The following is an 11,614-nucleotide window of genomic DNA, read 5'->3' as shown; positions in this document are numbered from 1 at the left end:
GAGCCATGATCTCATTGAATGCATGAACAGCCTGGTTGGGCTGAACCACCTACTCCTGATCCTATGTTCCTATGTTACCCCTTGAGTCAGCTGGATTGTCCAAAGTGTCCGCACTGAGCAGAATGAAATGGAGCAGCACGAGGTGCTGGGAATGCGGGACAGGTCCACCAGTCACTGTAACATCCCATCTGATCCCAGCCTTCACCAATCATCTAACAGAGAGCGTTCCTCACCGGAAAAGCACAGGTTTCTCATGATCAGATGATCAAGCCATTTCTCCAAGATCAATAAGCTTCTTGAAACGTTCAGATTAAGCGTTCATAGATTTATTGATCATACAGATCATGCAGTAGCATTTAACCATACACTAAAATGATCGGGCTTACAATCACACCCAATAGTCAGGGACTCAAACGCATTGCAGTTCTGAGCTCAGTGTTCAGGCCCTTCAAACAATTGCAATCCAAATTCTCATTACCGTCTGCTGCTTTATTCATTACTTTCTAAGCTACAGGTTTCCTTGTCCAAATGTCCATCAATGGATGCTACGCAGCCCTGACCATGTCTGGCTCACGTGTGCAGTTTTCCACCTTTACACTACAGAATGGTGACCAATGGGTCATTTTACAACACTTCTATTGATTGATGTGAGTGAAGATGGAAACATCTCGCTTTGCACTTCCTCAGTAATAAAACTCCGTATGAGGAGAATCTCAAAGGACCCGCCCCTTATCAGTAACTCCAGTTAATAAAGCTGATTTCCTTATTTTTTCCAATGGGCTCATGAGCTCGTTATAACTTATTTACTTCATTATCTTATCAAGCATTTAACTTTTGTCACACAATTTGCTATTCTACCAAATAAAAACTTTACTTATCAGACAATGTTTGATTCTGTAAAGTCCAGAACCAACTAATTCCCCCACTCTAAAGAAACCCCAATTAAAAAGATTTTATCTACCCAGAGGTTCTCCTTTTACCAGGACTATCTCTTGACCTTGCGCCTGTTATCAGTGCTGACAGCTCCCTGAAGCGCAGGAACCTTTACACAATGGTAGGTCTTTAATGAAATTCCCTCATTAAGCAGGAGATTACTTCATGCTGAACAGGGCCAGCGCTGTCGGGTCAGTCTTGGTTCAGCAGTCCAGTGGTCACGACTGAATAATGGGATGGTATTTAACACAGCAAAGGCTACAAGCTCCCAAACCCCTGCAGTATGAAGAGGAATCAATAGCGATATAAGAATAGCACACATCTAGTTGGAGATTAACCCTTTGCTGACAGTTTCCTTGGGTTAAACAAGGTGAAGGTGAGGAAGAGCGAGGCTGTGAAACACACGGAGATGGGATCACGGGCTCCGGGCGCTCACTGACATGGTTGGTCGCCTTCATTCTTCCGGAGCTTCCGAAGCCGAGCGCTCAAAGTCATCCGCACTGAAATCGAACTCCTCGTTCGGACATTGATCCTTCAACATCAACTTCACCTACATCACAGACAGGAGAAAGGATGAGTGTTGCAGCAAGGATGGGGAGGGGAGCGAGATAGACAGAGAGAAAGATGGAGAGAGGCAGAAAGAGAGAGACAGTGTATAAACGAGATAGAGAGCGAGAGACTAACAGAGAGAGTGAAAGACAGAGACAGAGAATGAAATAGATAGACAGAGAGAGACAGTTACAGAGATAGACACAATATCAGAAACATAGAGAGAGATACAGTGACAGAGAAAAAAGGCAGATGATAGAGACAGAGACCGAGAAAGAGAGATAGACAGAGAGAGAAAGACAGAGACAGATGGAGAGAGAAAGAGAAAGAGAGAGTGTGTAAGAAACAGAGAGATAGACAGACAGGCAGAGAGAGAGAGAGAGAGAGAGACGGGGAGAGAAAGAATGGGAGAGAAACAGCAACATAGAGAGAGACAGAGACAGAGGGGGAGAGAGAGAATGGGAGAGAAATAGCGACATAGAGAGAGAGAGACAGAGACAGAGGGGGAGAGAGAGAATGGGAGAGAAACAGCAACATAGAGAGAGAGAGAAAGAGACAGAGGGGGAGAGTGAGACAGACAGAGAAAATGAGCGACAAAGCAAAATGATTTTACCCTCACCAGGCCATTCAGCCCTCGAGCCCACTACACAGGAACAGGAGGAGGCCATTCAGCCCATCGAGCCCACTACACAGGAACAGGAGGAGGCCATTCAGCCCCTCGAGCCTGTTGCACAGGAACAGGAGGAGGCCATTCAGCCCCTCGAGCCTGTTACACAGGAACAGGAGGAGGCCATTCAGCCCCTCGAGTCTGTTACACAGGAAAAGGAGGAGCCCATTCAGCTCCGCCAGCTGCTCTTTACCACAGCTCCATGAATGGGGTGGTCTGGGTGACAGGATGATATCCAGAAGGAGGAGTGGAGCTGGTTAGATAATGGATGTGGAGTTGCCCATCAGTGAATTCAGACAGCGAGAGGGAGGATCTGTTATCGCCCTGTGTTTGCCCTCAGTGCAGTGCAGTCTCTCACCCTCTCCACAGCAATTCTCCTCGCCGTTTCATCATCGAGTTCTGTCATCGAAGTGATCTGCACATTAATCCGCTTGCACTGAATATCTAAAAGCAACAGTCACAACTTCAAAATGTTAAACATGCTGAGAGTTCAGCGCAGGTCACGGGATGCATTTAGATCTCTTGCTCCCTACTATTTCATGCTCCCTTTCCTCTGTTTTTTTGCATTCGCTCTTTCCTTTCCACTGTTATTCACTTTTTATCTCACCCCTCTTGTCTCCATTCTACTCTCTCTGTATATTTGTTCTCTGCCCTCCATTCAATTCAATTCAATTCAATTCAAATCGCTTTATTGCCATGACAAGGTACATCTTATGTTGCCAAAGCATCGAAAAACATTTATGGTTAAACACATAAACGCAGATCTATCCATACAGTGTATAAACATGATCCTCTCTAACTTTTACCGCTGCACAATAGAGAGCATCCTGACAAACTGTATCACAGTATGGTATGGCAGCTGTAGCTACTATGACCGGAAAGCCCTGCAGCGGGTAGTCAAAACTGCCCAACGCATTACCGGCACCCGGCTACCGACCATAGAGCACATATACCAGAAACGCTGTTTACGGAGGTCACGGACCATCATCAAAGACCCTACCCACCCCAGCCACATCTGTTCGCCCTCCTGCCATCTGGGAGACGCTACAGATGCATTCGCACCCGAACGGCCAGATTTAGGAACAGCTTCTTTCCCAGGGCTGTCATCCGACTAAACTCCACAAATAAACTCTAAAGCCTGCACATCTGCCAATGCACTTTATTATGGTTATGGTTATGTTTATGTTAATGTATTACAAGCCAAATGAATGTTGAATGCTTAAATGTCTTAATCCAAATGTACACTCTCGGGAGCCGCAAGCCTACATTTCGTTGTACTGCACTTGTGCACTAACAATGACAATATAAGTTGATTATTATTATTATTATTATTATATCCCTGAGTGTATAAATATACATTCGTTTAATATGTATATACTCTTTTCTTAGATTTAATGGTTGTCCCTCTGTTTATGGCAAGCTGTAACATAGTGTGCCGCTAAGGTTACACAATTTCTCTGTTCCCCTAGTAGGTATGGGAGTTTTTGGTCGTCATTCAAATTTCTGAATTCAGGGCATATTTTTGTGAATTTTGCGTAGAAATTCTCCCTGATGCCCTGATATTTTCCACAAGCTGTGAGGAAGTGCATCTCTGTCTCCACCACTCCCTGACTGCAGTGAAAGCATATCCTGTCCTCTCTTGGCAGCCGGGTCTGTCTGTGTCTGCCTTTTTCGATGGCCAGGCTATGTTCACTAAGTCTGTACATTGTCAAGGTTTTTCTCAGTTTGCTATCCTTTACCATGGTCAGGTATTCAGCCATGTTGTATTGTCTGTTTAGGGCCAAGTAGCAATTGAGTTTGTTTTGGGTTATTGTTGTTTCTGCCAAATATGACAGCTATTTTTCCTTTTGCTTAGTGACAATTGTGTTGGGTCGAATTCTCTGTGCTACGATGTCACTGTCCTGGGGCTGGTTATTGTTAATAGTGTTAGTAGTTACTTCACTGAGTCCCAGGACTAGTTGACTGAGGGTATTCTTCTTTATGGTCCTCTCTTGGCATTTCAGGGCTTCGTAATGATAGCAGTGGGGGTTGCTCATTTTTAGGTGTTTCCCAAATTTGGTGGCTCTTTTTTGGATAGTAATTATTAATGGTTATTGGCCTAGTTCTGCCCTGCATGCATTGTTTACGGTTTTCCTTTGAGTCCGGAGGATACTTTTACAGAATTCTGCATGTAGGATCTCAATTGGGTGTTTGTCCCATTTTGCAAATTCTTGTTGTGTTAGTGGTCCCCACACCTCACTGCCATAGAGTGCAATTGGTTCAATTACTGATTTTAAAATTTTGAGCCAAATGCTAATTGGGATTTCTATTTCTATTGATTTTATAATGGCATAGAAAGCCCTTCTAGCTTTCTCTTTCAGTTCATTCACAGCCAGATGAAAATTTCCCGTAGAACTGATTTTTAAGCCCAAGTATGTGTAGTTAGTGGTTTGTTCAATTTTAGTTGTTCCTAGTGTGAAATTTATTCTGGGTCCCTGATGTCTGGATCTTTGCTGGAACACAAGGACTTTGGTTTTTTGGGGGTTTATGGTCAGGGCCCATGTCTGACAGAACGACTCTAGCAGATCCAGGTTCTGCTGCAGACCCTCCTTAGTTGGTGACAGCAGAACCAGGTCATCTGCATAGAGGAGGAATTTAACCTTGGATTCATATAGGGTGTGGCCGGGTGCTGTAGATTGTTCAAGTAGTTTTGCCAGTTCATTTATGTAAATATTAAAGAGTGTCGGTGAGATGGGCCAGCCTTGCGTCACACCACGCCCCTGTGGGAAGTATTTTGTTTGTTTGTCTCCAATTTTAACTGCACATTTATTGTTTGTATACATTGATTTAATTACATCATATGTTTTTCCCCCTACACCACTTTCAATAAGTTTCAAGAATAGACCGTTGTGCCAGATGGAATCGAAAGCCTTCTGGAAATCTATAAGGCAGGCAAAAATTTTGCTTTTGTTTTGATGAACATGTTTGTCAATTAGGGTCTGTAGGGTGAAGATATGATCTGATGTTCTATAGTTTGGCAGGAATCCAATTTGGCTTTTGTTCCCTCTCCCGATGGGATTTTAACTCTCTCTTTGCAGCATTCCCTCACACCTTTGCCCCATCATTCAGAGAGAGAGAGAGAAAGAGAGAGAGCAAGAAGGAGAAGAGAGATACAGAGTGAATCAGAGAGAGAAGGGGAGAGAGAGAGACAAAGATAAAGAATCAGAGAGAGAAGGGGAGAGAGAGAGACAAAGATAAAGAATCAGAGAGAGAAGAATTGGGTGCTGGAGAGAGTATCATAGAGTGAAGGTGAGAGAAAGAGAATGAGAGATAGAGAGAAGGCACAAGAGAGACAGAGAGAGAATCAGACAGAGAAAGTGAGAGAGAGACAGAGTGCGCGAATGAGAGAAGGAGAGAGAGGCAGAGAGAGAGAGAATCAGAGAGAGAAGGCAAGAAAGCGAGAGAGAGAAAGAAGGCAAGAGAGACAGAGAGAGAGAAGGAGAGAGAGAAAGAGTGACCAAGAAGAGAGAGACAGAGAATGCAAGAGAGAGACAGCGAGTATCAGAGAGAGAAGGTGAGAGAGCAACAGAGAGAAACACAGAGAGAGGAGAGAGGCAGACAGAAAGTGAGACAGAGAGAGAGAATCAGAGAGAGGAGAGAGAAACAGAGAGAGTGTGGCGGAGCCACCAAAGGACTCAGAGCGGTTGTAAATAATTCCTTTAACAGCAATGTATTTACAGCCTGTGTCTGTACCTTTAATTACACTGTTTAACTGTACTATGTCTAGTTACCTTTACTGCGTGGTTTCAACGTGATGACGTCATGCCGTTAGTCACGTGATCCCCCAATGGCGGAAAGAACGTGATGACGTCATGACGTCAGTCTTCTGACCAGAGGATCAGTCCTCGCGGAGCCTTCAATGAGAGCAGACCTGTATTCGATGTATTCCAGCAGTTTCCAGTTAAAACCTGTTTTGTTCCATTAAAGTTCGTTATTTTGATTGCCTGAGTTGAACTCAGTCTTTTCGTTAGTAACCTCCGTTCCTACATTGGTGACCCGGACTTTCATGAACAGTTTTCGTAGAAGATCTCCAGCATGGACACGAACGCCGTGACTCTGAAACTGCCACAGTTCTGGGAGCAACAACCAGACGCCTGGTTAATCCAGCCTGAAGCCCAGTTCGCCCTCAGGAACATCGTCGCGGATCAGACCCGTTATTACTACATGGTCTCCGCCCTCAACAGTGCAACTGCCTCATGGATCGTCGGCCTCCTCGGTAGTCCTCCTACTGACAGCAAGTATGATACGATAAAGGCGCTGTTGCTACAGGTTTTCGGGCTCTCGAAGTCAGAGCGCGCTCACCGGCTCATCACGATGCCGGGCCTCGGGGACTCCAAACCATCCGAGCTCATGAGCCAAATGCTCACACACTTGGGTGCCGAACCGGAATGCTTCCTCATCCGGGAGCTTTTCCTCTACCAAATGCTGGAGCAGGTACAGGCTGCCTTAGCCGGATCTGACATTACAGACTGCGCCGAGCTTGCTGCCAAAGCCGGTAAGATTTTCACTGTAACCCATCAGTGCTGCGCGGCCACGAGGCGCCCATCCCCCACAGCTGCGGTTCCAGCTCCTCCTGCAGCTGTGGGGGATGGGCGCCTCGTGGCCACGCAGCACTGATGGGTTACAGTGAAAATCTTATCGGCTTTGGCAGCAAGCTCCTACCACGCCCTTTTTGGCGCAAAAGCACGACGCCGTCGCTCCCCCTGCAGTTTTGCGCCCCAAAAAAAACAAAGCTCCTGCAGCGTCCCTGGCGAAGGAGGACTGGGTCTAACGGGCGCTCCGCGGTTGTGATGGCCGTCAGATCTACGGGGAAACTTCTTTATATCACCGATTCCCTATTGTGTTGACATTTCGTTTGTGACACCGGGGCGCAGTGTAGCATTCTACCTGCATCGAATCTCGATATGCAAGCTGGGAACCACGGTTTTTCCCTCGTCACGGCTAATGGCGCAGCAATTTGAACTTTCCGAAAGCGGCGGGTCCAAGTCTGTTTCGGGGGTCAGTGCTTCTGTTGGGAATTTGTCACGGCCAGTCTCACAGGCCATCCTAGGGCTGGATTTTCTGTGTGACAACGGCCTCCTCATCGATGTCCGGCACCGCCGGTTGAACAACCTGGCCACCTTCCACTCGATTCCGTGCTACCACGGTACCACCATGGCGCGCTCTATTGCCTGTGCTTTCCCTCCTCCGGATGACTTCACTCGGCTCCTCGGATATTTTCCGGAGCTGACAAGGGCCACTTTCTCCTCCTCAGCCACGAAGCATGGTGTTGAACATCATATCACCACTACTGGCTCCCCGGTTTATGCGCGGGCTAGAAGGCTCAAACCCGGCAAGCTCGCGGCTGCGAAAGCGGAGTTCGACATGATGGAGCAGCTCAGGATCATTTGCCGATCCAATAGCCCCTGGTCTTCACCTCTCCACATTGTTCCGAATCCGGGCGGCGGCTGGCGGCCATGCGGCGACTACCGATGCCTGAACGACACCACCACTCCTGACCGGTACCCGATTCCGCATATTCAGGATTTCTCGGTCCATTTGGCGGGAAATTCCATCTTTTCTAAAGTCGACCTCGTCCAGGGGTATCACCAGGTTCACTTGCACCCGCAAGATGTCCCGAAAATCGCAGTCATCACCCCTTTCGGCCTCTTTGAGTTCCTGCGGATGCCGTTTGGCTTGAAGAACGCTGCACAGGCGTTCCAGCGCTTAATGGACTCCGTGCTCCGAGAACTAAGCTTCATCTTCCTCTACCTTGACGACATTCTCATCGCCAGTGCTAGCAAGGAAGAGTACATCTCCCATTTGCGTACCCTCTTTACGCGCCTCAGCCAGCACGGTTTAATCATCAACCCGGCCAAGTGCCAGTTCGGCCTGCGGCAGATCGATTTCTTGGGACACCGCATAACATCGGACGGCGCCGTCCCCTTAATGACGAAGGTGGAAGTGGTTACCACTTTCCCGCACCCGCCAACCGTCAAGGCCCTGCAAGAGTTCCTGGGGATGGTCAACTTCTATCACCGATTCATCCCTAAGGTGGATCAGCTTATGCAACCCTTGTACAGGGCCCTCAGGGGCAAGTCCGGTAAGGAACCAATCAGCTGGACAGCCGAGATGGACCAGGCATTCATCAACACCAAGAGCGCCTTGGCCAACGTAACCATGTTGGTGCACCCACTTCCAGGTGCCACCATCGCCCTTACCACGGATGCGTCAGACTACACCACCGGCGCAGTGCAAGAGCAATGGGTCAACGGCATGTTGCAACCGCTGGCGTTTTTCAGCCGTCAACTACGGAAAAATGAAAAAAAATAAAGCACCTTCGATCGGGAGTTACTGGCCCTTTTCCTAGCCATTCGCCCTTTCCGGTTCTTATTGGAAGGACGTCCCTTCATGGCTTTTGTCGACCACAAGCCTCTAAATTCCGCCATGGCCAAGACCGCCAAACCGTGGTCCGCTCATCAACAACGTCACCTGACGTTTATTTCTGAATTTACCACGGATATTCAACATGTGTCTGGTAAGGACAACCTGGTGGCGGATTGCCTCTCCCATGCGACGGTGCACGCGGTTCACCTGGGGATCGACTACGCCCTCATGGCTGCAGATCAGGCCTCGGACTCTGAGGTCCAATCTTACAGAACCATCCCCTCTAGTTTCCAAGCGACCGACGTCACTTTCCAGGCAACAGGCGCCACGCTCCTTTGCGACATCTCCACGGGCGTTCCCCGACCTATTGTGCCGGTCGCATGGCGCTGGAAAGTGTTTGATGCCATACACGGGTTGTCGCACCCTGGTATGAAGGCTTCACAACGGCTTATGTTGGCGAAGTTCGTCTGGAAAGGTATGCACCTCGATGTCCGTGACTGGGCTAATACCTGCGTAGTCTGCCAGAAGGCCAAGGTCCAGCGTCATGTTAAAGCTCCAGTGGCTACGTTCGCTGTTCCGGAGCGTCGTTGTGGGGCCGCATCCACCTTCTCAGGGTTATACGCATCTCCTCACCATTAGGAGCTGGACCGCACCACTAGGTGTCCAGAGGCAATTCCTTTGGTTTCCACCACTTCGGCAGATGTCGCTAGAGCTTTCATCTCTTGTTGGGTTGCCCGTTTCGGGGTACCAGCGGACATCTCTTCCGACCGTGGGCCACAATTTTCCTCGGAGCTTTGGAACGCTGTAGCTCAGGGGCTCGGCACCAAACTTCATCGCATCACCACCTATCATCCACAGGCGAATGGCCTTTGCGAGCGATTCCACAGGTCGCTTAAAGCCGCCCTTTGGGCCAGTCTTCACGGTGCAGGATGGGTGGACAGACTTCCATGGGTCCTTTTGGGTCTTCGTACGGCGCCCAAAGAAGACCTGCAATCGTCCTCAGCCGTTTTGGGTATTGTTGGGGGAGATGACTTATCAGGGGAAGGCACCAGCAGCCAGGTTCAGGGCACCATGACTGGCTCTGCTGCACAGAAGGGCGGGAAAAAGAGGGATAGGGCTATAGTGATAGGGGATTCAATTGTAAGGGGGATAGATAGGAGTTTCTGTGGCCGAGACCGAGACTCCAAGATGGTATGTTGCCTCCCTGGTGCAAGGGTCAAGGATGTCTCGGAGCGGGTGCAGAGCATCCTGAAGGGGGAGGGGGATCAGCCAGTTGTCATGGTACATGTAGGTACCAACGATGTAGGTAAAAAGAGGGAGGAGGTCCTACAAGCTGAATTTAGGGAGTTAGGAGCTAAATTGAAAAGTAGGACCTCAAAGGTAGTAATCTCTGGATTGCTACCAGTGCCACGAGCTAATAAGTTTAGAGAGAGTAAGATAGATAAGCTAAATACGTGGCTTGAGCAGTGGTGCAAGGGAGAGGGATTTAAATTCTTGAGGCATTGGAACCAGTTCTTGGGGAGGAGTGACCTGTACCAAGGGGACGGTCTACACCTGAACTGTGAGGGAGCCGATGTCCTCGGGGTAATATTTTCTAGGGCGGTTCGGGAGGATTTAAACTAATTTGGCAGGGGGATGGGAACCTAGGTAGTGGAAAAGAGGGAAGTCATATGAAGTTAGAAATAGATGGTAGAAAGGTGAGAAGCAATAAGCAAAGGAGAGAAACACAAAGGGCCAAACTAATTCATAATGAGAGTGTGAAAAAAGCAAGCCTGAAGGCTTTGTATCTTAATGCTAGAAGCATTAGGAACAAGGTGGATGAATTAGTTGTGGAAATAGAGGTAAACAAGTATGATTTGATTGGGATTACAGAAACATGGCTGCAGGGTGGGCAAGGCTGGGAACTTAACATCCAGGGATATACAATATTTAGGAAGGATCGGCAAAAAGGTAGGGGAGGTGGGGTAGCATTGCTGGTAAAGGAGGGGATTAATGCAATGGAAAGGAAGGATATTAACTCGGATGAAACGGAATCTGTATGGGTAGAAATGAGAAATAGCAAGGGGAGGAAAACGTTAGTGGGTGTGATATATAGGCCTCCAAATAGTAATATGGAGGTGAGGGAAGGCATAAAAAGGGAAATTAGAGAAGCGTGCGATAAGAGCACAGCTGTCATCATGGGTGACTTTAATTTACATATTGATTGGACTACCCAAATTAGTAAAAATTCTGAGGAGGAGGAATTCCTGGAATGTTTTCGGGACGGTTATCTGGACCAATATGTCGAGGAGCCGACTCGAGATCAGGCCATCTTAGACTGGGTATTGTGCAATGAGAAGGGACTTATCAGCAATCTTCTTGTACGAGGCCCCTTGGGTCAGAGCGATCATAATATGATCGAGCTCTCAGTCGAGATGGAGAGTGAGGAAATTGAATCAGAGACTAAGGTCCAGAACTTAATCACAGAAATCACAGAAACCTCACAGTACAGATAGAGGCCATTTCGGCCCATCGAGCCTGCACCGACACATATCCCACCCGATCCCCGTAACCCCTACACCAACACATATCCCACCCTATCCCTGTAACCCCACGTATTTAATCCCCCTAACACTAAGGGTCAATTTTTATCATGGCCAATCAACCTAACCCCGCACATCTTTGGACTGTGGGAGGAAACCGGAGCACCCGGAGAAAACCCACGCAAACACGGGGAGAATGTGCAAACTCCACACAGACAGTCACCCGAGGCCGGATTCGAACCCGGGTCCCTGGCGCTGTGAGGCAACAGTGCTAACCACTATGCCACCGTGCTGCCCTTAAATAAAGGGAATTACGAGGGTATGAGACGGGAATTGGGTAAGATTGATTGGGTGGTGTTTCTGGGGGGATTGACTGTGGATAGACAATGGCAAGCATTCAAAGATAGAATGGAAGAATTCCAGAACATGTTTATACCGGTTTGGCATAAAAATAAACCTAAAAAGGTGACTCAACCGTGGATAACGAGGGAAATTAGGGACAGCATAAAATCAAAAAAAAGGGCATATCAACTGGCAA

At 48.0% G+C, this 11,614-nt stretch overlaps 1 protein-coding gene across 1 annotated transcript in view; it reads right to left on the bottom strand.

Annotated features, from left to right (window-relative positions):
- Nucleotides 1–310: 310 nt before the first annotated feature.
- Nucleotides 311–11,614, bottom strand: part of LOC147098198 (uncharacterized) — a 101,022-nt gene continuing 89,718 nt past the window's right edge. The window contains exons 11-12 of the mRNA XM_085969965.1: nt 2,508–2,593; nt 311–1,483 (exon numbers count right to left, since the gene is read on the bottom strand). Coding sequence (XP_085826091.1) covers nt 1,388–1,483; nt 2,508–2,593 — 182 coding nt within the window. The 3' untranslated portion in view covers nt 311–1,387. The remainder of the gene's footprint in view (nt 1,484–2,507; nt 2,594–11,614) is intronic.

Source organism: Somniosus microcephalus, chromosome 29 (assembly GCF_052327205.1).
Source record: "Somniosus microcephalus isolate GS21.2 chromosome 29, FLI_Smic_1.0, whole genome shotgun sequence".
Lineage (NCBI taxonomy): Eukaryota > Metazoa > Chordata > Chondrichthyes > Squaliformes > Somniosidae > Somniosus > Somniosus microcephalus.
This window is presented reverse-complemented; position numbering and strand designations above follow the sequence as displayed.